Source organism: Mobula hypostoma, chromosome 11, assembly GCF_963921235.1.
Source record: "Mobula hypostoma chromosome 11, sMobHyp1.1, whole genome shotgun sequence".
Classification (NCBI taxonomy): domain Eukaryota; kingdom Metazoa; phylum Chordata; class Chondrichthyes; order Myliobatiformes; family Myliobatidae; genus Mobula; species Mobula hypostoma.
This window is the reverse complement of record NC_086107.1, coordinates 86,636,585-86,662,485: the sequence shown is the minus strand read 5'-3', so window position 1 is coordinate 86,662,485 and position 25,901 is coordinate 86,636,585. Positions and strand designations below refer to the sequence as shown.

Here is a 25,901-nt window from a genome sequence, read left to right as displayed (position 1 = left end):
ATGGCTCCAAGGCCCAGAAGGGCTTACTCCAATAAATAAATATCTCAATCAATAAGTAAATAAAAATTCTGAGAATTTTGAGAGAAAGCAGGCATTGGATTTAGGACAGTAATAAATGATAATGCCGAGGACATGATCTGTACCACAAATTTTAAACGTGTACCTCATATTCATCCATCAGTTGCATTATATCCCACTGCTCTGTTTTATATTCTAACTCTGTTTCTTTATGTTTAATCTTCTGCACTTATCTGGTACAAAGTTCATGTTTATACCTTTAGAAAATAGTTTTACTACTTGAATAAATAGCTTTATCCTTACTGATGAAAGAGCGTATAATTTCAAATTGTCCATGTATAGAAGGTGTGTCAAGGTATAATTTGTTTGGTTGTCTCTCATTTGATAGCCTATTTTCATTATATTGAATGAATAGAGAGCAGGATTAAAGCTAGACAAAACTATAGTGGGCTCAGAGTGTCACCCTGCAAAATGGTGGTTGTTCTTTTTTGGTTGTTAATAGACAGTGTGATTATAGTATGCCAGTGCTTCATTAGATGTTGTAGAAATTTCACAAGTATTGAGTGTAGTTTATATATCAAGAACTTCTATTAACCATGAGTGTGGGAAAGAATCAAATGCTTTATGGTAGTCAATATAACAACATGAAAGATTTCTGCTTTTCCGCTGGGCTTGATTTAGAAATACAAAGTCTGTTATCGATTGCTCTTTACATCTTTTCGTTCCCTTACGGCATCCTTCCTGGTCTTCTGTAAGAAGATTGTTGCAGATGGAGTTCCGATGCCCGTAGAACTGACCCTGGTGCGAGGCTGAATCACTCTGGGCGCCTAGAGAAATTGGACCCAGGAGGTTTGGTGACCATGGTACTAGGTTGGTGCAAGATTGGATTGCTGTGGGCACCGAGCTGATTTGAAGACTTCGAGAGAGGTTTCAGGCTGGATGGCGAAATCTGGCCCAGAGTGAGTCATTGGGCGGGTTGATCTAGGACTGGAGTCTTTCCTGCAGTCAGGTCCTAGTGCGAGATATGATCAGCTGTTTAGACAATTTAAATGCCAGCCCAGGTCAGAGGCAAGAGCCTCACTCACACACCATGATCTTCACTGCTCCCTCAAGGGAGCCGGAGTCTTTCATTGTTTCTCCAATTTAAACACAAGCCCAGATAGACTGAAAAGGTAGGGTGTTGGGATCTGGGGTGAGAGCCAATTTCGCTCTGTGATGTTCAGTCCTCTCTGCACGGCACTGGGGCTCTGAAGACTGTGTGCTCTGTGCCTGCTAATATGATGAACTGATAAGTGAAGCTTTGTCCCCTGGTCTGCTCACTTTACGACTGTGTGGCTAGGCACAGTTCCAATGCCATGTGCAAGTTGAGGGGGAACATGGGCAGTTACAGTATAGGCAAGAATAGTACATACAGTACTGTGCAAAAATTTTAATCACACTACTGTAGTAATTTTATGTATTGCACTTTACTGCTGCCACAAAAAGAAGATTTCATGGTATATAAGAGTGACAATAAAATTGATTCTAAACAGGTCTCTAATGTGAGCTGTGAGAAAGTGGAATCATGGTTGGGAAAAGGGAAGGGAGCGGGAAGCACCAGAAAGACATCTTGCAATGATCAAAAACCAATTGATTGGAATCAAATGATCTTACCTGATGTCTGAGGGCCGAGTGTGTCTGATTCCACACCAAACCCCCATCCCTGGTACTCCTCCCTCTGCCATCTGTCCCACACTCCACCCATCCCATTCCTGATACCCCTTGCTCCCACTCCACTTTGAGAAAGACAGTACTGTGCAATAGTCTTAGGCACCCTAGCTATATGTATGCGATTAAGACTTTTGCACAGTCCTATCCCTGACAAATATAAAGACATACTGTAAATAATTTGGCTGATCATATTCATTAAGAATCAGCTGAAAATACATCAATCTATTTGCACAGTTTTGCACATGGGTTGTCTGCCGGGATGATGTCATCCTTCATTGACTCTATTATGGTTACAGTATTGGATTTAGTCAGTATGCCCACAAGAAAATGAATCATTGTATATGGTAACATATATGTACTTTGATAAATAAATTTACTTTGAACTTTGCCCTCACCTACCATCCCATGAGCCTCCATATCCAACAAGATTCTCTGGAACTTCCACCACCTTCAGTGGAATCCTACCACCAAACACATCTTGACCTTCCCCCAACTCTCTGCTTTCTGCAGGAATCGCTTCCTCCTTGATTCCCTTTTCCATTTGTCTCTCTCCACTAATCTCCCTCCCAGCACATATCCCTGCAAGTGACAGAAATGCTACACCTGCCCACTTACCTCTATTCAGGACCTTAAACAGTCCTTCCAGGTGAGGCAATACTCTACTGGTGAATCTGTTGGGGTCACCTATTGTGTCCAATGCTCCAAAAGCAGCCTCCTCTACATTGGTGAGACCCAACATAAATTGGGGGACCATTTCCTTGAACACCTCAGCTCCATCTGCCAAACGCAGAATTCTCTGGTGGCCAACAATTTAAATTCCTATCTTCATTCCCATTCGAACATGTCAGTCCATGGCCTCCTCTTTTGACATGATGAGGCCACCCTCAGGGTGGAGGAGCAACACCTCATATTCTGTCAATGTAGCCTCCAACCTGATAGCATGAACATTAATTTCTCCTTCTGGTAATATGTTTCTTCTTCCTTCCCCCTTCTTCTATTTCACACTTTGGCCTCTTACCCCTCCTCACCTGCCTCACCCCTCCCCATGGGTCACCTCCTCCTTCCCTTTCTTCCATGGTTCCCTCTCCCCTCCTATCAGATTCCTTCCTCTTCAGCCCTTTACTTTTCCTGCCCACCTGGATTCACCTATCACCTTCTAGCTCAGCCTCCTTCCCCTACCTTTTTATTCTGGCACCTTCCCCCTTCCTTTCCAGTCCTGATGAATGGTCTCAGCCCGAAATGCTGCCTCACCTGCTGAGTTCCTCCAACATTCGTGTGCGTTGCTTTGGAGTACCAACAGCTACAGAATCTCTTGTGTTTCCGATCGTCCGCGCTCTCTGATTGGATGGACTGGTGGGAGTGCCAGGTGTTGCTGACTGGACAGGTAAGTAACGTCGGATTGGCCGCTGGTGGTTGCCGGGGTGATGGTGACCACGAGGTGGCGCCCTAGGGCAGGAGGTGACGCTTCCACAGTTTGTCCGGGTCGGGTGTGTTGGCGGCGATACCCCTCCTCCAGTCTGTCCCCTCACCAGCCCTTCACCACAACCCCACACCCTCCACCTTCCCACCCCGTCTGTAAGATTCTTCCTGCATCAAAAGGCTACAGAAACTTAACTGAGCTAAGGCAGCAAAAATTGTAGTCATAGAAAGAGCACAGAAACAGGCCCTCCAGCCCATCTAGTCCATGTCGTCATTTAAACTGCCAACTCCCATCGCCTACCGTACCCATACCATCTATGTATCTATTCAAACTTCTCAAATATTGAAATCGAGTTCGCATGCACCACACGACCCTCTGAGTGAAGAACTTTCCCCTCATGTTCCCCCCAGACTTTCACCCTTAACCAATGACCTCTAGTTGTGGTCCCACCCAACTTCAGTGGAAAAAGTCTGCTTACTCTATCGATACCTCTCATAATGTTGCATACTTTATCAAATCTCCTATCAAAATTCTGCGTTCCAAGGAATAGTCCTCAACTAGTCAATTTTTTCATATAACTCAGGTCCTCCAGACCCAGCGAGATCAGAAAATTTTGTAAAAATCTGTGGAAAAAAAACAGCATGTACGCCAGCAACTTTAACGGAATTGGAAGGCGCGAGCGTATTGAGTTGCAAATTCAGATAAATATTTTAAAACGCGAACGCGCTAAAATGCAAAACATGCCAAAAGAGCAGTATGAAAAAGTTAATAAATCATCAAAATAAAATCTCCACGTTAACAGCGAAGTATGTTAGTAGTCAGAGGCTCTATTCAGTTGCAAAGTGAAATGAGGCGAGTCCGGGCGGTGCGGTGATCCTCAATCACCGTTAACACCGAAAAGCCGCCAACTCTGACCGGTCACCAGAAACAGCGACACCTCAGGAGCCCTAAAGAACTGCAAAGTGATACTGACTCGATAGAGACCCCTAGTGGCCGGGAGATGATGACAGTCATGTGGTAATTGGTCTGGCAGCGACGGCAAGACTTCTCCAGTAAAAACTAAGAGATTGAAACCACGCAAGACTGGCGATGGAGAGTATGAAAGGAAATAGGAGGTTTGTCACCAACCACCAGATGCATAAAAAAAGGAATTTCTACACCCTAGAAAGGAAAGCTTAAAAACTTGGGCTGAACTTCAATGAATTGAGAGTATATACAAATTGCATCCATGTGATGGCATTCAAATTTCAGATAACAACTCAGCAAATAAACCAGTTGATATGCAGAGTTGTAGCTTGTGTAGGAGAGGATAAATAGAATTTACCAGCTGTTTGGGAAACGATTCAGGCATGGTTGGTGGGACAAGCCCCAAACCAGATTGATGGGAAGAAAGTAGTTGACTGCAAATGAAAGCCTTCAAAGGATGTTTCTGAATAGGAAGACCACTATAGGAGAGTCTGACACAGCTGCTCTGGAGTTCCAGGAATAAACAAAGGTAATATCAAAAACTCTATATATGACCCTCTCAAGTCGACTTTCATGGATGGTTTGACACCAGATTTGCCAAAATAGTGAAGCTAAAAAAAGCAAGATGCAGTGGAACTGCTGTTTACTCCAGTGAACTGCAACAAACTGTCAAACAAGTGAAGTGGGATATCAATGTCCGAATAAGGTTGGTACAGACGGGCCAACTGCTAACCAACAGAAGTGGAATTGGATATGCATATTCCGTGACAGAAGAGGACATTGGGTTAGATTTTGTTGGCATAAGAGATCAACTTCACCACAAGGTCAACAACAACCTCGACAGCAAGCCTAACCCCCTACCTCACAATGGAAGGAAAACATTGACTGGATGGCACAATATCAGACTACAATAGCAGCTGTAATGGAGATGTTGTCAAAGTTGCAAAAATGACTAGGCCTGGCCCTGCAGTGATGGAGCAAAATCAGATGGCTTATAGAAATGGAAGACCATGATGATCATGACTGTGCAAGAACAATAACATGCCAAGAAGATGCAAATTATCATAAAGTAGTGCCTTTGTTGAACCATTGATGCTGACTAAGGAACACATTTCACTGCAAGTGTTTGTCAGGAATTATGTCGACTGATGAACATCGAATGATCACCTTGACATGTTGAGAGAATGAATGGCCTCGTCAAACAATAGCAGACTAAGTATCACAAGGAAGGCTTACCATGACCTTTTTATGCAACAATAGGGCAACCCCAAACAAGAAAAGAATATTGATTCCATTTGAAGTGGTGATAGGATGACTTATGTCACTACTGGGAACTTTCGATCTCAGAGAGGCTGATATACATGTTATGTCAGATAGTTCAGTTGATTATTGTGCAAAACTAACACAAGCTATTCAGTCTGCTTCTCAATAGGTTTTTGCTGCTTGGAGTGGTCCATCGGAAGGAGGACACACTTTGATTCCTGGCGAGTATGTCCTGGTCAAGAAACCACAAAAGGAACCCCTGGGAGATCGGTGGGAAGGTCCTTCCAAGCGCTGTTAATTACCAATTTAGCAGTTATGGTAGAAGATAAAAATAAGTGGATACATGCCAGCAACTGCAAGCAAGCTAAAGTGAATCCGGGTTAAGATAAATATTATGGGAAAGCTTCAAGTACAATCACAATTATTGTCCATTATATTCATTTTTTGTGTTTGTTTTAAAGAGATTACTCTGAATTTTCAGATGTTATTCTGTCAGGGTCCCTTATAAAATCCAAAGAGTGGACTGTTAGAAACCACTATTTTTATTAATAATACTTTGAAAAAGATTTGTACTTTTTAACAAGCTCATGTATTTTTCACAATCAATGGCAGAAAACAATTTTGCAGCTAAACTAACTGTTTATCACCTTTCTCAGTTCCCATTGGCTAAATATTAGCACATTAATTAATAGGCTACATAATTAAAAGTGATGTAATATTTCTAATTATATAGCCTATTAATTCCTATCTAAGAATTTTTTCTTATAAAAGTGACAGATTTTTCAGAAGTGCCATCTTTGTTCCTCTTTCTTATGCCCCTTAGTATCATTTCTCAGCTCTTTAGTTTGCTTGGTATTTGTATGATTATTTGTTCTGTAAGATAAACTGAAAGGTTGGAATTAAGACTGCTTATCATTGTTAAATACTGGAGGAACTCTAAGCATCAGAAAATAAACAGATCCAACACTGGTTGGTTCTACTGAAGTGCAATACCTCACACTTGTCTGCAGTAAATTCCATCTGCATTTTTTTCAGCCAATTTTTCCAGCTAGTCCAGATCCCACTGCAAGCCTTGATAGTCTTTCTTATCGTACACTACACCCCCAATCTTGGTGTCATCCACAAATTTGCTGATCCAGTTCACCACGTTATCATCCAGATCATTGTTATAGATGACAAACAATAACCAATCCAGCATCGATCCCTGCAGCACGCCACTAGTCTCAGGCCTCCAGTCAGAGACACAACCATCTACTACCACTTTCCGGCTTCTTCCACAAAGCCAATGTCTGATCCAATTTACTACCTCCTCTTGAATGCCTAGTGACTGATCCTTTTGATCAACTTCATACGCAGGACCTTGTCAAATCCCATGCTATAGTTCAAGTAGACAACATCCACTGCCTTGTGTTCATCACCTTTCCTGGTAACTTCCTTGAAAAACTCTAAGATTAGTTCATCACGACCTACCATGCACAGAGCCATGCTGAGTATTCTTAATCAGTCCATGTCTATCCAAGTACTCATATCTAGTTCCTTACAATACCTTACAATAACTTTCCCACTACTGATGTTAGGCCTACCTATTCTTTTTAGAGCCTTTCTATTTTTTTTCTCATTTCAAATGTTTTTATTGTGAAGCAACATCAGCTTAACCACAACAGACAATATCCTAAAGTACGAAGCTTCTTTTTCCTTTTCTTTCTTATAACAACATAATGAAAATCAAATGAATGTATGTATAGCAAACAAGCAAAAAGAAAAGGAAACCCTACCACCCCTGTCTCCTTTCCCCTTCCCAGCCCTACCCTCCCGTATGTGCTGTTTAGGTCCTACTGCCCCCCACACCTAGTTCAGCTGTCGGTCTCTTCCAAATACAACAGTAATGGTGGCCAGATTTTTTAAAATTCCTTGAGTTTGCCCTTGATAACGTATCTTATCCGCTCTAGATGCAGAGTATCCATTAATGCAGCCAGCCATTGTCTGAGTGATGGAGTTTCCTCCTTTTTCCAGAACATCAGTATGACTTTCTTTCCATTAAGTATGCCATAGGTCAGGAGTTGTTGCTGGGTAGCCTGGAATTTATTTGACCTTGTAGAAGTTCCAAAAATTATTAAAAAGGAGTCTGGTATTATCTGAACTTTTAGTACTTTTGATAGGACCTCAAATATTTGCTCCCAATACTCTTGTATCCTGGGACTTAAAGCATAACTATGTAACAGATTTGCCTCTGAGGACTTGCATTTCTCACACATTGGGGACACCTCTGGAAATATATTATGAGTCCTTACTTTTGAGTAATATGGTCTATGTAGGATTTTAAATGTATTAAACAATGCCTGGCATTGATGGAACAGGAGTTAACATACTCCAAAGCCTCATTCCGTATAACCTCCTCTATCTCTACCCAACTCCTTTTCCCACTCTTTTTTAATATTATCCATTGTTGTATAGCAATTGTTTTGTATGGCATCATACAGATAGGCAATGATGTGTTCTGTCCCTAAACATGATCTTAAATGATTATCTAATTTATCAGGTTCTACCGTCTCAAGACCAGAAAGGTGTGATCTTATGTTGTGTCTTAGCTGGAGATACCTGAAAAAATGACACTTTTGCAATCCGAATTTGTCCTGGAGCTGCTGAAACGATGCAAAAAATCCCTTGTATGTATAAGTCTTAGAGCCTTTCTTAAACAGCAGAACAACATCAGCTATCCTTCAATCCTCTGGTACCTCACCTGTCACTAAGGATAAATTAAATATCTCTGCTAGGGCCATGGCAATATCTGCACTTACCACCTGCAGGGTCCAAGGGAACACCTTTCTATGCCCTGGAGAATTATCCACCCTAATTTGCCTCAGGATAGCAAACATCTCTCTTCTGTAATCTGTATAGAGTCCATGAAGTTGATGCAATTTTGCCTTACTTCTACAGATACTGTGTCTGTCTCCTGAGTAAAATTCAGCAGCAAAAAAATTACTTTAAAATTTCCCCCATGTCTTTTGATTCAATACTATTCTGATCTTCTAGAGGGCCAATACAATCCTTTTGCTGCTAACAAATCTGTAGATCTTCACCTTGTTTGCTGAGACGACCCCATGCTTTCTTTTACCCATTCTGATTTCCTTTTTAGGTGTTCTCTTTCATTTATTTTACTCCATGAGCACCTCATTTGTACCTACCTGCCTATATCTGCTATGCAAGCCTTTTTTTCTTAACCAGGGCCTCAATATCTCTTGAAAACAAAGGTCCCCTGCACCTGTTATCTTTACCTTTTATTCTGACAGCACATACAAGCTTTGTACTCTCAAAATTTCACTTCTGAAGGCCTCCCACCTCCCAAGTACAACTTTGCCTATCCCAAATCCACATTTGCCATATCCTTTCTGAAACCATTAAAGTTGACCTTTCGCCAATTTAGAATCTTAACCTGCTGACCAGACCTATCTTTGGGTATATTTACTTTGAAATTAATAGCATTGTGATCAATAATGAGGTGTTCCCCTAAATAAACTTCTATCACCTGCCCTGCCTCATTCTCTAATCAAATATCAGACACTCCCTTGTTGGGACTTCCACATACTGATTTAGAACAAGAAGAAGAATATCTTTATTGTCATTGTTGTGGAGCAATGAAACACAGTTTAGCAGCTCAACATTTTGCAGCACAACAAAGAAAATATACATAAAATAAACTCTAAAACCTCAGGAGTGCAGTCCAAAATTAATAATATATGGATGGTGGGGTAGGACTATTGCACACCTGCCATTCCTGGAAGTGTGATGCATTTAGCTGCCACCATCTTAGGAGGGGGGCAGGAGAAGGGAAGGGGCTGTTATACATTTCACTGCTTGTGGATAGAAGCTGTTAAGGAGTCTCTTTGTTTTCGTCCTTAATGCTCGGTATCTCTTCCCAGAAGGTAGAGGGGAAAACAGGTGATGTCCAGGATTAAGAAAATTTTCCTGAACACGTTTAACAAACTATCCCATCTGGTCTTTTTACAGTATCGGGGCTCCAGTCAAAATGTGGAAAGTGAAAATCACCTACTATAACACCAGCAAATCTGCTCTTAAATGCATCTCTCCCTTTTCTCACCCCATCCTCCTGCCACCCCACAAGGAATAGGGTTCCCCTTGTCCTCACCTACCACCCCACCAGCCTCCGGGTCCAACATATAATTCTTCGTAACTTCCGCCACCTCCAATGGGATCCCACCACTAAGCACATCTTTCCCTCCCCACCTCTCTCTGCTTTCCGCAGGGATCACCCCCTACGCGACTCCCTTGTCCATTCATCCCCCCCACCCCTCCCCACCAATCTCCCTCCTGGCACTTATCCTTGTAAGCGGAACAAGTGCTACACATGCCCTTACACTTCCTCCCTCACCACCATTCAGGGCCCCAGACAGTTCTTCCAGGTGAGGCGACACTTCACCTGTGAGTCGGCTGGGGTGATATACTGCGTCCCGTGCTCCCGATGCGGCCTTCTATATATTGGCGAGACCCGACGCAGACTGGGAGATCGTTTTGCTGAACACCTATGCTCTGTCCGGTCCGCCAGAGAAAGCAGGATCTCCCAGTGGCCATACATTTTAATTCCACATCCCATTCCCATTCTGATATGTCTATCCACGGCCTCCTCTACTGTAAAGATGAAGCCACATTCAGGTTGGAGGAACAACACCTTATATTCCGTCTGGGTAGCCTCCAACCTGATGGCATGAACATTGACTTCTCTAACTTCCGTTAATGCCCCACCTCCCCCTTGTACCCCATCCACTATTTATTTATTATATATATATATATATATATATATATATATATATACATTCTTTCTCTCTCTCTCCTTTTTCTCCCTCTGTCCCTCTCACTATACTCCTTGCCCATCCTCTGGGCTTCCCCCCTCCCCCTTTCTTTCTCCATAGGCCTCCTGTCCCATGATCCTCCCATATCCCCTTTGCCAATCACCCGTCCAGCTCTTGGCTCCATCCCTCCCCCTCCTGTCTTCTCCTATCATTTTGGATCTCCCCCTCCCCCTCCCACTTTCAAATCTCTTACTAGCTCTTCTTTCAGTTAGTTCTGACGAAGAGTCTCGGCCCGAAACGTCAACTGTACCTCTTCCTATAGGTGCTGCATGGCCTGCTGCGTTCACCAGCAACTTTTATGTGTGTTGCTTGAAATTTCAGTTTCTGCAGATTTTCTTGTGTTTACTTTTACAACCTTATATTTCTTGTAAGTCTGTTATCTCTCCACAGATTTGTTCCTGTAAATCCCTTGGGCTACTGGATAGTCTGTAATATAGCTCCATTAACATGCTCATACATTTCTCATTAGTCAGATCCAGCCATACTGTTCTCCAACCTGTCCCAATTAAGCACTGCGGTGACATTTTCCTTGACTAGTATTGCCACCCCTCCTCCTTTAACCCCTCATGCTCTGTCACATCTAAAAAGATGGAACCCTGGTATATTGAGATGCAGTCCTGCCCCTCCTGCGACCAAGTCTCACTAATGACTACAATATCATAAATCTGTGCCCTGAGCTTATCTGCCATTCCTACAATACTTCGGGCCCCTGATCTATGGAAGGATGTGTTGACTTTGGAGAGGGTTCAAAGGAGGTTTATGAAAATGATTCCAGGATTGAAAGGCCTCTAATATGAAGAGTGGTTTGAGCCTGTACTCACTAGAATTCAGAAGAATGAGGGGTGACCTAATTGAAATGTGTCAAATGTTGAAAGGTCTCAATAGTGTGAATGTGGAGAGGATGTTCCGTATGATGTGAGAGTCTAAAATCAGAGGATACAGCCTTAGAATAGAGTGGTGTCCTTTTAGAATGGAGAGGAGTAAAAATTTCCATAACCAGAGCACAATGAACCTGTGGAGGTCGTCTTTAGATATAATTAAGGCAGAGGTTTGACAAGCCAGGGCATGAGGGGATATGGAGAGAGGGCAGGAAGTTAGGGCCCAGAGGGAAATGGATCAGCCATGATGAAATGGAGCTGCAGAGATTATGGGCGAAATGGCTTAATTCTGCTCCCATATTCTATGATCTTATGGTCTTCTTGCATTGCATTGAAATATATGAAGGTCAGATCATTAATTGCACCATTATTACAGCGTTTGATCCCTGACTGTCTGAGGTCCTAACATCATCAATCTCCACTATGTGTTCCGACACTCTACTTCCCATTCCTCTGCAACTCTAGTTTAAACACTCCTGTACAGCACCAGCAAACCTCCCCACGAGGGTATTAGATCCTCTCCAGTTCAGGTGCAAATCTGAACCGTTCAGGTGCATTGGGAACTAATAAAATAATGGAGAAATTACACTAATATTTGATGTCCACCTTGTTCGGAGAAAATATCAAGATCTCTCTCTTTTATATATATATACTGTGTACAGTTTGTTGTGATCTACATTCTACTTGATCTTTCATTGATCCTGTTACAGTTATTATTCTACCAATTTGCTGACTATCCCGACAGGAAAATGATTCTCAGTTTTGTTTGTGGAGACATAGTTGTACACTGATAAAATTCTCTTCTATACAGTTCAATATACATTAGGGACTTATAAAACAGAAAATAAATTAAACAAATATTTTATGTCCATGTTGTTGGGAGAAGAAGTCAGGAACCTCTCTCTCACAATCTCTTTTATAGCATGTATATTTATAGATAGATGCATATATACACTGTATATTGGTGGGTGGGGGTCAGGTCATCAGTAATGTGGTCTCATGTACTCTGACTGGTGTCTCTCAGTCCCTCGCTCTCAGGGGAGATCTGTACACTGACCGGTGTCTCTCAGTCCTTCTCTCAGGGAGATATCTATACAGTGACCTGTGTCTCTCAATCCCTCTCTCTCAGGGGGAAATTGATACACTGACCAGGGTCTCTCAGTTACACCCTCTCAGGGTGATATCTGGACACTGACTGGCATCTCTTGTTTGTTCTCCCTCATGGGGCTATCTGTTCACTAACCAGTGTCACTGGCTTCCTCTCTCTGAGAGTGGCCCAAGTCGGGAAATAAAGGAGAGGGAGGGAATTTTTTGACTGGAAGGAGAAATCAATATTCATGTCATTTGGTTTGGGGCTACCCAGATGGAATATGAGGTGTTGCTGCTTCACCCTCAGTGTGCCCTCATTTTGAGACAAGATAAAGCGATGGACCGAATATACCCCTGTGACCTTGTGTGTAGGGGACAATGTACACAAGCACAAGTGACTTGGTGTGCAGGAGTGACAGTGTACCCCAGTGACTGGGAGTGTGGGGGACAGTGTACCCCAGTGACTGGGAGTGTAGGGGACGTGTACCCCAGTGACCGGAAGTGTGGGGGACAATGTACCCCAGTGATTGGGAGTGTGGAACAGTGTATCCCAGTGACTGGGAGTGTGGGACAGTGTACCCCAGTGACCAGGTGAGTAGGGGACAGTGTTCCCCAGTGACTGGGTGTGTTGTGGACTCTGTAACACAGTGACTGGGTGTGTGGGGACAGTGTATCCCAGTGACTGGGTGTGGGGGACAGTGTATCCCAGTGACTGGGAGTGTGGGGACAGTGTACCCCAGTGCCTGGGTGAGTAGGGGTAGTGTTCCCCAGTGACTGGGGTGGGACAGTGTACCCAGTGTATCTGTATGTCGCATTTTACGTTTCTGTGTTGAGCTGAGGCTGGTCCCAGTGGACTGACAGGTTCATTTCCCCAGGACCACTGTGTGCAGAGCTGTGTGTTTTTCTGTTGAGGTGAGGGGCTCCTACAGATCGATGGGTTCAGTGCCCCAGTTTCTCCTTTCCCTGGAGAAATGTGCCATTGCCCTTTCGTTCCACTCAGGAGGCTGCCGGTCACCGCAATCTTTCTTCATGCACTGAAGTCTCTGTAAACGGTGCTCATCTCTGTTGGAACTGTGGGACAGAAAGCAGAGGTGATGGGGTCCGTACTGAAACTTTGTCCTTCTGTACCCTATGTAGCCCCTCTGTCCAACCCCAATTTCAATATCACCCCACTCCTGCCCCCTCCCTCTGTCCCCCAGTCACCAGTCTCACGGACTGAGTGTCAGACCCACTTTGCTTCAGTGCCTGAAGACATTTACCTTCGTTCAGCTCCGTTCCCCCATGTGACCCAGCAAATCATGGAGACAGCGGAGATCAGGAAAATCACCATTAGTATGGCTCTGATCAGCAAGATCGTTGTCTGAGGCTTGTGTGCTCGTATTCTATCTGGCATTGTTGTTGTATTTGGCACTGCACCGGGGAGGAGAAAAACATTCCATGATTAATCCCATCCTAATCTCCCAGTGACATGGATTTACAGATCCACTCCATCCCACCTCAGGCCAGCGAAAGCTTTGTCACCCTAACACTGTATTTGTCCCCTCCAATCACACTCACATTCCTTCCATTCCATCCCAACCATCTCCTCTCCTTTCCAATCCCCCCTCAATTCACTTCCCTTCATTCACCACCTTCCAATAACCCCTGATCTCCCTCCAGTCATCCCCATCCCTCCCTTGCACTCCCCTCTGATCACCCCACAAATACCTCTCCATGCTCTCCAACCACCCCTCTCACATCTCTCCCCTCTGCCCCCTCATTGCCCCTACAATATCCCATAGGTCTAATCCAGGGAGGTCCCATTGGTACATAGAAGCATAGAAAAACCTAAGGCACAATACAGGCCCTTCAGCCCACAAATCTGTGCCAAACATGTCCTTACCTTAGAACAGGGGTAGGCAACCTTAAGCACAGGTGATTTTCTAGCATGCGTTATTCAATAATTTGAGGCAAAACATAACTAGATGTATTTAAATGGATAATTCCCATATTTCAAGTCTATATGGCATCTATTTGGCCCACTGTCCGCTCAGTAATAAGCGATCCGGCCCACAGAAGCAAAAAGGTTGCCGACCCCTGCCTTAGAAATTACCTAGGGTTACCCGTAGCCCTCTATTTTTCTGAGCTCCATGTACCTGTCCAGGAGTCTCTTAAAAGACCCTATCATATCAGCCCCCACCACCGTCACCGGCAGACCATTTCACGCACTCACCACTCTCTGCGTAAAAAAACTTACCCCTGACATCTCCTCTGTACCTACGTCCAAGCACCTTAAAACTGTGCCCTCTCGTGCTAGCCATTCCCGCACTGGGAAAAAAGCCTCTGACTATCCACACGGCCTACACCTCTCATCATCTTATACACCTCTATCAGGTCACCTTTCATCCTCCGTCGCTCCAAGGAAAAAGGCCGTGTTCACTCAACCTATTCTCATAAGGCATGCTCCCCAATCCAGACAACATCCTTGTAAATTTCCTTTGCACCCTCTCTATGGTTTCCACATCCTTCCTATACTGAGGTGACCAGAACTGAGCACAGTACTCTAAGTGGGATCTGACCAGGGTCCAATATCTGCAACATTACTTCTTGGCTCCTAAACTCAATCCCACGATTGATGAAGGCCAATGGATCATATGCCATTTCAACCACAGAGTCAACCTGCGCAGCAGCTTTGAGGTTCCTATGGACTTGGACCCCAAGATCCCTCTGATCCTCCATACTGCCAAGAGTCTTACCATTAATACCATATTCTGTCATCATATTTGACCTCCCAAAATGAGTCACCTCACACTTATCTGGTTTGACCTCCATCTGCCACTTCTCAGCCCAGTTTTGCATCCTATCAATGTTCTGCTGTAACCTCTGACAGCCCTCCACACTATCCACAATACCCCCAATCTTTGTGTCATCAGCAAATTTACTAACCATCCCTACATTTCTTCATCCAGGTCATTTATAAAAAACACGAAGAGTAGGGGTACCAGAACAGATCCCTGAGGCACACCACTGGTCATCGGCCTCCATGCAGAATATGACCCGTCTACAACCACTCTTTGCCTTCTGTGGGCAAACCAGTTCTGGATCCACAGAGCAATGTCCCCTTGGATCCCATGCCTCCTTACTTTCTCAATAAGCCTTACATAGGGTACCTCGTCAAATGCCTTGCTGAAATCCATATACACTACACCTACTGCTCTACCTTCATCAATGTGTTTAGTCACATCCTCAAAAAATTCAGTCAGGCTCGTAAGGCACAAAACCATGCTGACTATTCCTAATCACATTATGCCTCTCCAAATGTTCATAAGTCCTGCCTCTCAGTATCTTCTCCATCAATTTACCAACCTCTGAAGTAAGACTCACTGGTCTATAATTTCCTAGGCTATCTCTACTCCCTTTCTTGAATAATGGAACAACATCCGCGACCCTCCAATCCTCCAGAACCTCTCCCATCCCCATTGATGATGCAAAGATTATCGCCAGAGGCTCAGCAATCTCCTCCCTCACCTCCCACAGTAGCCTAAGGTACATCTCGTCTGGTCCCCGTGACTTATTCAGCTTGATACTTTCCAAAAGCTCCAGCACATCCTTTTTCTTAATATCTACATGCTCAAGCTTTTCAGTCCGTTATAGGAAAATACTGTACCAGACCGATTTGCAATGGGGATTGAAGTAATGATCAAGGACTTAAACAAATCTTCACGGAGCACACTATAAGAACATCAAATTGAAGTTACCAAAAAATTTTAGGTTTAAACCCCTTTCAGAAGAGTTTAATAGCAATTATTTATGATCTGATTATGAAAATACATCTAGGTACATCTGATAAAATTAAGTATGAGTGGGAAAGAGAACTTCAAATACCTTTATCTACAGAGAAATGGGAAAAAAATTCTTCAATTAGTCAATACTTCTTCAATGTGTGCCAGACACGCCTTGATACAGTTTAAGGTGTTTCACAGGACTCATATGTCCAAGGATAAGTTAGCTCGTTTTTATTGCCATATAAATCCTATTTGTGATAGATGTAATTCTGAGGTAGCTTCCTTGACACATATGTTCTGGTTTGTCCTCTTTTAGAAAAATGTTGGAAAGATATTTTTGATATTATTTCAGCAGTTCTGCATATTGATTTACAACCTCATCCTACTACTGTAATTTTTGGACTATCAGTGATAGACTCTGGTCGTTTATCCTTGTCAGCTTGTCATATAATTGCATTTGTTACATTAATAGCCAGAAAATCTATTTTATTTAAATGGAAAGATTCTAATCCCCCCACTACATTTCAATGGTTTTCCCAAACGATAGCGTGCCTAAGCTTGGAGAAAATTAGGAGTGGTACTATGGATCCTTCGGTTAAATTTGAAGAAACTTGGAGGCCATTTATTCAATATTTTCATATGATGTAAGTTGACCCTTTCTGAATCCTTTGTAGTAATTTTTTTGTTCATGTATTGAGGAGCAAAGTTAACTACAAATAATTTTCGCCGAGGTAATATGACAGTCCAAGCTTTCTTTGTTCTTTTTTTTAGTTTAGTTTCTTTTTAGTTCAGGGAGTTTTATTTTTCTCTCTTTATAAAATATCTTTTGCATGGTCAATTACTATGAGATTGGGAGGCTCAACTATATTTGCTACTTGGAATTTGTGCTTGTACTTGTGAACTGTTTTTATTGTAATGCCAATCTCTATGTATCATTACTATTATTGTTATGTTTAATTTTGAAACTTAATAAAAAGATTGAAAATAAAGGAGGGTGTTACATTGGAGAGAGTGCGGAAGAGATTCACCAGTATGTGGCCTGGACTGGAGACTTTAGTTATGAGGAGAGATGGGATAGGCTGGGCTCATTTTCCCTGGAGTGAAGAAAAGCTGAGGGGTGCCTGACAGGTAGAAGAATATAACTGTATAAGTTCATAATTAGATTGGGGAGAGAGAATTCTCTTCCCGTGGTAAGGCAACATAACAGTAGGTAAGTTGAAGTTGAGAGAAAGGAGTTTTAATGGTGATTTGAAGGTTAAGCTCTTTCCAAGACAGTGGTTGATATCTGGAAGGTCTTGCCAGAGGAGGTGCTGGGATCAGATACAAACACGGTGTTTCAGAGCCATTTGGACACACTCTGAAACAGGCAGCTTACGGGAGAGGGGAACCTAATGTGGGCTAGTGGGGTTAGTGTGGGCGGGCAAAGAGGCTGGTTTGGACACGGTGGGCTGGAAAGGTTGTTTCTAAGCTTTGTGAATCTGTATCTAGAAGTAGACCAGTCAATGTGATAGATCTGGATTCTCAGAAGGTTTTCAATCAGGGCCCACACAGCAGCACGACAACAAGGTTAGTGCTCATGGACATGAAGATAAAAGTAACTGCAGATGCTGGAAACCCGAGTTTAAAGCAGAGGATAGCAAAGGGTCTGTGACCTGAGCCGTGACCTCTGTTCCTCGGCCCAGGAGTGTGGCCTGACCTGACCTGGTGTTATTGTTCAGCACATGAAGCGGGCGAAGGTGCTGCTCCCTGATGTTACGGTGGGTTTCACTGGAACAATGTGGGAGCACAAACTGGACGGGAGTGAGATCGGGGGATTTGGAGGGGAGGAGGGGTCATCCAGTGCACTGACACAGGGGTTATGGAGTTATAGAGTCATACAGCTTTGAAACAGGGCCTTTAGCCCATCTCATCCATGGCAAATATGTTGCCCAGTGAGCACTCAGGGATTCCATCTGCCTGTGTTTGAACCACAGCCCTCTGAATCTCTCCTATTCATTGACTTATGTACACGGCTTTTAAATTTGCAAATGTGACTGCCTCAACCACTGTTTCTGGCAGCTCATTCCAAATAACTGTCTGGGATCTTCCTCCCAAGGGATATCTGTTCAAAGACTAACGTCCCACAGTTGCTGTACAGGAAGTGTATCACTCAGTCCCTCTGTCTCAGTGCGATATCCAGACAAACACCGCAGTCTCTACTCCCCGTCTATGGAGGCATACTTATATACTGACAAGTCATCATCTCTGTTCAGGATACCAGTGTCTCTGAGTCCCCCTCTCTCAGGGGGAGATCTGTAAACAGACTGGCGTCTCTCAGTGGGAGATCTGTAAACAGACTGGTGTCTCTCAGCCCCTCTCTCTCAGGGGGAGATCTATACACTGACAAATGTTTCCAGCCGCGTTCTCTCGGGGAAATCTGTACACTGACCGGTGTCTCTCAGTCCTTCTCTCTCAGGGGGATAGCTGTACACTGAGCAGTTTTAACCCAGATAAACGTGAGATATTGCTCCTTGCTAGGACAAATATAAGAAGATAGTACACTGTTAATAGCAAGACCCTTAACAGTTTTTCTGAGCAGAGAGATCTTGGGGTCCAAGTTCATAGCTCCTTTAAAATGGCTAGACAGGTCAATAGGGTGGTGAAGAACGCTTATGGAATACTTGCTTTTAGTAGTCGCGGCAATGAGTTCAAAAGTCAAGAGGTTATGTTGCATCTTTACATAACGCGCTGTAAGGTTTCACTGCTAATGTAATGGCTTCTCTGTAATGTTCCACTGCTGAGGTAATGGTTTCTCTGTAGCAGCAATGTTTGGGTTATGACTGGAGATAACGGGGCATGCTAGCCAATGAGTGGGATGTTGTTCTTTCTTGTGTGTCTGGGAGCCAGGAACTTGCGGTCTTTTAGCCGGGGAGAGATGAGGAGAGAAGACGCGAATGGAGAGAGTTGGTAGACTTGGAGCGAGGGTCCGAAGGTCAGCGACAATCGGAAGAGGTCAATGGTGGACGAACGGCGTATCAGTGAGCTCCAGCATTGCCCATTAGACTGTTTTGTGAGAATGGGCCCTTTTTCTTTTTTTGTTTTCTTTACTAACCATATAGTCAAATTAAGAATTATAAAGCTCAGTCGTTTAACCACACATTGTGTACTGTTTGTTATTTCGTGGTACTGACTTGCAACGGGGACACACCACGCAGGATACACCCAAATGAGATTTCTTAAGTTTGGCTGGGCCGGGGGCTATCATCCACTATATTAAGCCACTAACCAAACTGAGAGTTACATTTATAAAACTCTGGTGAGACGTATTGCATACAGTTGTGGTCGCCCCACTAGAGGAAGGAAGTTGAGGCTTTGGAGAGGGAGCTGAAGAAATTTTACCAGGATGCTGCCTGGTTTTGAGGGCATGTGCTATCATGAGAGGCTGGACAAACTTGGGTTGTTTTCCTTGGAGTGGCAGATGCTGAGGGGAGATCAGATCGAGGTGTACAAGATGATAAGAGGCATAGATGGAGCACACCAGGAGTATCTGTTTCCTCGGGCAGAAATGCCTAATACCAGGGAGCATGCATCGAAGATGAGGGGGTAGGTTCAAAGGGGATGTGAGGGCTAAGATTTTTGTTCCGAGAGTGGCGGATGATTGGAGTGGTGGTAGAGGTAAATATATTAGCGGGTTTTAAGAGACGTTTAGATGAGGCACATGGATGTGAGGAAGATTGAGGGATATGGACATTGTGTAGGTAGGAAGGATTAGTTGATGGGTGTTTTTGATTTGCTTTTTAGCTGGTATGGCACAACACTGTGAGTGAAGGGCCTTTTCCCGTGCTGTACTGTTCTATGTTCTATATTCTCAGTTCCTCTCTCTCAGGGGAAGACCTGCACACTTGACCAGTGTGTTTTTCCCTCTCTCACTCAGGGGAAAATCTGCAACACTGACTAGTGTCTCTTCTCCCCCTCTCTCAGGGATGATCTGTACACTGACCGGTGTCTCTCAGTTCCTCTCTCTCAGTGGGAGATCTGTACACTGAATAGTGTCTCTCAGTCCCTCTCTCTCAGGGATGATCTGTACACTAACCGGTGTCTCTCAGTTCCTCTCTCTCAGGGATGATCTGTACACTGACCGGTGTCTGTCTGTCCCTCTTTCTCAGGGAGTGATCTGTACACTGACTGGTGACTCTCGTTCTCTCTCTACTGGATATACTGAATACTAAAATTGAACACAGAGCACAAGGATGGTACAAGCTGAAGCTGTCTACAGTGACCCCTCACACTTTCTTGGGGCATGGAAACCCCCACACTTTGAGTTGGATTGCTTCCTCGAACACTCACGCGGTGTGTCGCGTTTACAGACATCCTGTAGTGAGATCCATGCCTTGTCCTTACTGACATCATTCCAGGCCTCACACATGTACACAACATCTTTAACCTCTGCTGTGTAATGAACCTCTACCGTCTCTCCGTGTTTCCAAGCGCGATAGTTGCTGTTGTCTCCCACAGCTGCTTCTTCTCTCCACCACCTGAATGTGGGGGAGTCGCCTGAGGTCACAGAGCAGGTTAGGGTGACGTCACTGATCCCGGGGATGCACTGGAACTTGATGTTTGCTCCGGACACAGGCTCTGTGGTTGGGAAGGCAAGATGAAAGATGAATAAAGGAGATCCTTGATCCCCAAATCCCCCATCCCGTCTCCAACAGCTCCGAGTAAACTTTCAGCCATCCCAGCTCATTTCCACCCACCAGTTTAACCCTTCAGTTCAGCCAAATGCTGCTGGAGAAAGTTCCCACTTGTGTGCACCCTCTTTCCCAACCACTACCCACACTCATTTACAATCTCTCCGCTGTTCCGTTTATGGCACAGTACCCCGGGATTTCTACGTTCTACGTCTCTTGTCTCTCCTGTGAGTGGTCACGGTATCTCTTCTACAGCTAAGTGTGATCCAGCCCAGCCCTGTCCTGCATCTGGTCCAACAGAAGTCGGAGCCCAAGTCATTTGGTATATTTAAAGCAGGTTTTTTGATTAGTAAGGCTGTCAAAGGTTACGGGGAGATGGCAAGAGGATGGGGTTAAGAGGGATGATAAATCAGCCATGATGGAATAGCAGTGCAGAAGTGGTGGGCTGAATAGCCTTATTCTGCTGCTCTGTCTATTGGTCTAATTTCATCATCCAGATCTTTGACATATAACATAAAAAGAATTGTAACACCCTGCGAAAAGAGTCACTGCTAACGTAATGGCCTTTCTGTGGAAGCAGTGTTTGGGTTATGGTTAGAGATAACGGGTGCTTTGGAATGTGAGCTGGGTTGTTTGTTCAGCGGGAGAGGAAGAGGGAAGACGCTGGAGAGAACCGGTCATAGGATTCGACCTGGTGGGGGACCATGATTCGATGGAACAAAGTGTCGCAGTCAATTGGTGAATATAACTTCTGGAAGAGTTGAGATCCAACTGGTGCACATTTGACTGTTTAATTATGATAGGTCCTTTTTGTTTTTTTTTCTTTTCTTTACTAACCCTTTTAATTAAGATTCATAAATATAGTTCCTTTAATCATATGCCATGTGCTGTCTGTTATTTTGTAGCACTGAGTTGTAACAGGGTAGCAGATTACACAACATCCACACAAACCGGGGTTTGGGGTGGGAGAGTTGTCTGAATCTGATGAGTTTGATGAGACTGGAGTGCGTATTCTCGAGACTTACACAGTCAAGGAGACCAGAGAGGTTTCAGAAGCAGCCCCAACATCACGAGTCACCAGCAGCCAACCAAAGGAGACCCCCTTTATACAACTCTTTGTCTCCTGCGAGTCAGCCAAACTTCTAATAGACTAGTATCTTTCTGTAATACCATGGACTCTGATCATGTTCAGCAGCCTCGTGTGTGGCACCTTGTCAAAGGCCTTCTGAAAATCCAAGTAAACAACATCCACTGACTCTCCTTTGTCTATCCTGCCTGCTAGTTCCTCAAAGAATTACAACAGATTTGTTAGGCAAAATTTCCCCATAAGGAAACCATGGTGATTTCAGCCTATTTCATCACACGTCTCCAAGTAGCCTGGAACCTCATCTTTAATAATGGACTCCAACATCTTCCCAACCACTCAGGGCAGAATAAATGGCTCATAATTTTCTGTCTTTTGCCTCCCTCCCCTCTTAAAGAGTTTAAACACAAGTAATCCTGCAGATGCTGGAAATCCAAGACAACACACAAAAAGGTGCTGGAGGAACTAAGCAGGTCAGGCAGCATCTGTGGAAATTAATAAATAGTTAACGTTTCTTCAGGACTAGAAATGGGGGGGGTGGGGAGATATATGAATAAAAAAAGTGGGCTGAGGGGCAGGCCTAGCTGAAAGGTGATTGGTGAAGCCTTGTTGGTGGGAAAAGTAAAGGCCCGGAGGGGAAGGTATCTGATAGGAGAGCAGAGTGGCCCATAGGAGAAAGGAAGAAGGAGAGACAGCAGGGAGAGGTGACAGGCAGGTGAGAAAGAGGCAAGAGGCCAGAGTGGGGAATAGAAGAGGGGAGAAAAACATTTTTTACATTATCAGGGTGGAGGAACAACACTTAATATTCCATCTGGGTGGCCTCCAAACTGAGGGCATGAATACTGATTTCTCCTTCTGGTTAAAAAAAATTCCTCCCCCTCCCCTTTTCTTGTATTCCCTACTCTGGCCCCTTACCTCTTCTCACCTGCCTATCACCTCCCCCCCCGTGCCCCTCTTTTTTCCCTTTCTCCATGGTCCACTCTGCTTTCTGATCAGATTTCTTTTTCTCCAGCCATTTATCTTTTCCAACCATCATTTTCCCAGCTTCTCACTTCGTTCCCGTCCCCCACCCACTTGGCTTCACCTATCACCTTCTAGCTGATCCTCTTTCCCCTCTCCCCCCTTTTTATTCTGGCATCTTTTCCCTCCTTTCCAGTCTCAGCCCGAAGTGTTGCCTGTTCATTCACTTCCACAGATACTACCTGACCTGCTGAGTCCTCTGGCACTTTGTGTGTGTTGTTTAAGATTATTTAAGATTGTTTCTTGTCATTTCCTGTACACGAGTATAAGCAGAACAAGATAATCGTTCGTCCGGATCAGATGAAACACAAAAAAAAACACAAAAGATAAAGAACATAATAATAATAAAAACACACAACTAATATAAATCCAAAAGATAACCTACTGTATACATTGACTGTAGGTCCATAAAGTGACTGATGGGAAATAATAGAATAGTGGTGGAGTTAGTGTGTGGAGGTGCTGATCAGACTTACTGCTTGGGGAAAGTAACTGGTCTGGTGGTCCTGGCGTGGGTGCTACTGTACATAGCCTCCCCCTTGATGCTAGTAGGACAAACAGTCCATGAGCAAGGTGGGTGGGATCCTTCATGATGTTACTGGCCCTTGCTGGGCTCCTTTCTGTATATACGCTATGTCTTTGATGGCAGGTAATCTGTTGCTGTTGACGCGTTGGGCAGTGTTTACTACTCATTATAGAGTTATCCTCCCCATTGCAGTGCAGTTTCCATGCCGAGCAGTCATGCAGCTTGTCAGGATGCTCTCTACTGCGCATCTTTAGAATGACGTAAGTATTGATGTGCAAAATTTAGTGACATTTCTGATTTTCCAATCTGCTGGAAACTTTCCAGGCTCTAGTGATTCTTCAAAGATCACTAATAATGCCTCCGCATTCTTCAGAGCTACCTCTTTCAGAATCCTGGGGTGTAGACCACCTGGTCCAGGTGACTTACTTACCGACAGACCTTTCAGTTTCCCAAGCACCTTTTCCCTAGTAATAGTGACTACACTCACTTCTGCCCCTTCACATTCCCCAATTTCTCTTAAACTGCTGATGCCTTCCACACTGAAGAGTGACACAAAATAATTATTCAGTTTGTCTGCCATTTTATGTCCCCCATTACTAGTCTCCAGCATCATTTTCGTTTGCCAGCAGTCCAATATCCACTCTTGATCATCTACCTTATTCCACAAACTGCGTACCTTCAAATGCAACTCCTTCAGTACTGTATTCAGTGCCCTTTTCAATTGTGTCTCCATGTTAAATACTTTCTAAACATTTTGTCTTTTTCTTTATTCTGTAAACTTCTGTAACCTGTCCTGCACTCTGCTCTCATTTTACTTTACCCTCACTTTTCCAAACTGTTAAGCCCAACTCCACCCTCTAACTATTTAGATTAAAGCTGTAACCACAGCCCTAGTTATACAACTCATCGGGACTCTGGTCGCAGCATGGTTGTGGTGGAGCCCATCCCATCGGAGGAGCTCCCTCCTTCCCCAATACAGGAGCCTATGTCCCACAAATTTGAATCCATTTCTTCCACACCAATCTTTGAGCCATGCATTTAGCTCTCTGATCTTATTGCTCCTGTGTCAATTTGCACATGGCTCAGGTAACAATCCAGGGAATCTGTATTATACTTTCCCCTCCAGCTACTCAAATTCCCTCAGCAGAACCTCTTTCCTTGTTCTTCCTACATCATTGGTACACACATGAACCGTGACTGCCGTATCTTTCCCTTCCCACTCCAAATTCCTCTGCAGTCAGATGAGATACAGGCACCAGGCAGAAAACACAGTCTTCAGGACTCTCGATCTTTGCGGTGGAGAATTTTCTCAGATTCCAGGTCATCAACTCTGAGCCTGAGTTCCTTAAACAACTAACACTTGCTGCAGATGTAGTCACCAGGAAGTACAATGGTGTCCACCAGCTCCCACATCATACAGCTACAACACATCATGAGGAACCACAATGGGGTTCACCAGCTACCACATCATACAGTTACAATATCACCAGGAACCACAATGGTGTCCACCAGTTCCCACATCACATAGCTACAACACATCACCTGTTCCTGCATCCCTGCTTTAATAATCAGTTGTAATTTCTATTGTTTTAGCTATACAAATTAGTACTGTATATAATGAAAAATCTTTGCCTGTTCTTACCTGATACTCACTTCTGCCTCCACTCTTAAAGCCTCAGTCCTCCACTCTAACACTGCCCACTCCCACAATGGCTGGTCTGCTTCAACCTCACTTCTTTTTATTGGCTCAAGTAAAATGAGACTTACTGAGTCACCCTCTTCCTTCAGGCTGTAGATTACAGAGCTCCACTGTGAACCCTGTGGAATAAGGAGCGTGAACATGTCTCATCTTGCTCTGTGGTGCCAACCCTGTATTGGAAGATGATCTTGAATGAGAGTGTGGCTCATCAGTACGTCACCTCTTGGAGTTTCTCTCTTACATCTTGATTGCAGAAGGAGAGACGTCTACACAGACATTGCGCTCCTGTACGTATATTTTGTGCGTTTGGAACCTCGTCCTTTAAACTCAGCAGGAATTTCTCACACTACCTTTCAAGTAGATAGAGAGGGCAGCCAGTGCCTTTTTTCCCAGGGTGGCAATGGCTAATACCAGAGGGCATCATTTTAAGGCAATTGTAGAGAAGTTTAGAGGAGATGTCAGAGGTAAGTTTCTTAAATGGAGAGTGAAATGCACTGTTGGGGGTGGTAGAGACTGATACATTAGGGGCATTTAAATGATAGGCACATGGAGGAAAGAAAAATGCAGGATTATGGGCTATGTTGGAAGGAAGGCTTAGATTGATCGTGAGTAGGTAAAATATCGGCACAACATCATGAGCTGACGAGCCCATAGTGTGCTGTATATTTCTATGTTCTAGGTTCCATAACCCACCAAGACCATTTCCTACTCCCTCAAAACATGCCAGGCCACCACTATTTTACTCCCTTTATATTTAACATTTATTTGCACACAACTTGACCTCAGCAGCATCCTTCATCATGCCCTGTGTTATAACTCTGTGGTCCTGGTTAGAATTCTATTAATCTTAAAGTTATACAGTATAAAAAAGTCCCTTCAGCCCAACTCTTCCATGCTGACCAAGGGCTCTACCTGAGTAAGTCCCATTT

General features: G+C 44.0%; 1 protein-coding gene across 1 annotated transcript in view; it reads right to left on the bottom strand.

Moving 5' to 3' along the window:
• Positions 1-13,239: 13,239 nt before the first annotated feature.
• Positions 13,240-25,901, bottom strand: part of LOC134353489 (uncharacterized) — a 74,858-nt gene continuing 62,196 nt past the window's right edge. The window contains exons 3-4 of the mRNA XM_063061493.1: positions 20,303-20,590; positions 13,240-13,283 (exon numbers count right to left, since the gene is read on the bottom strand). Of these exons, the coding sequence (XP_062917563.1) occupies positions 13,240-13,283; positions 20,303-20,590 (332 nt within the window). The remainder of the gene's footprint in view (positions 13,284-20,302; positions 20,591-25,901) is intronic.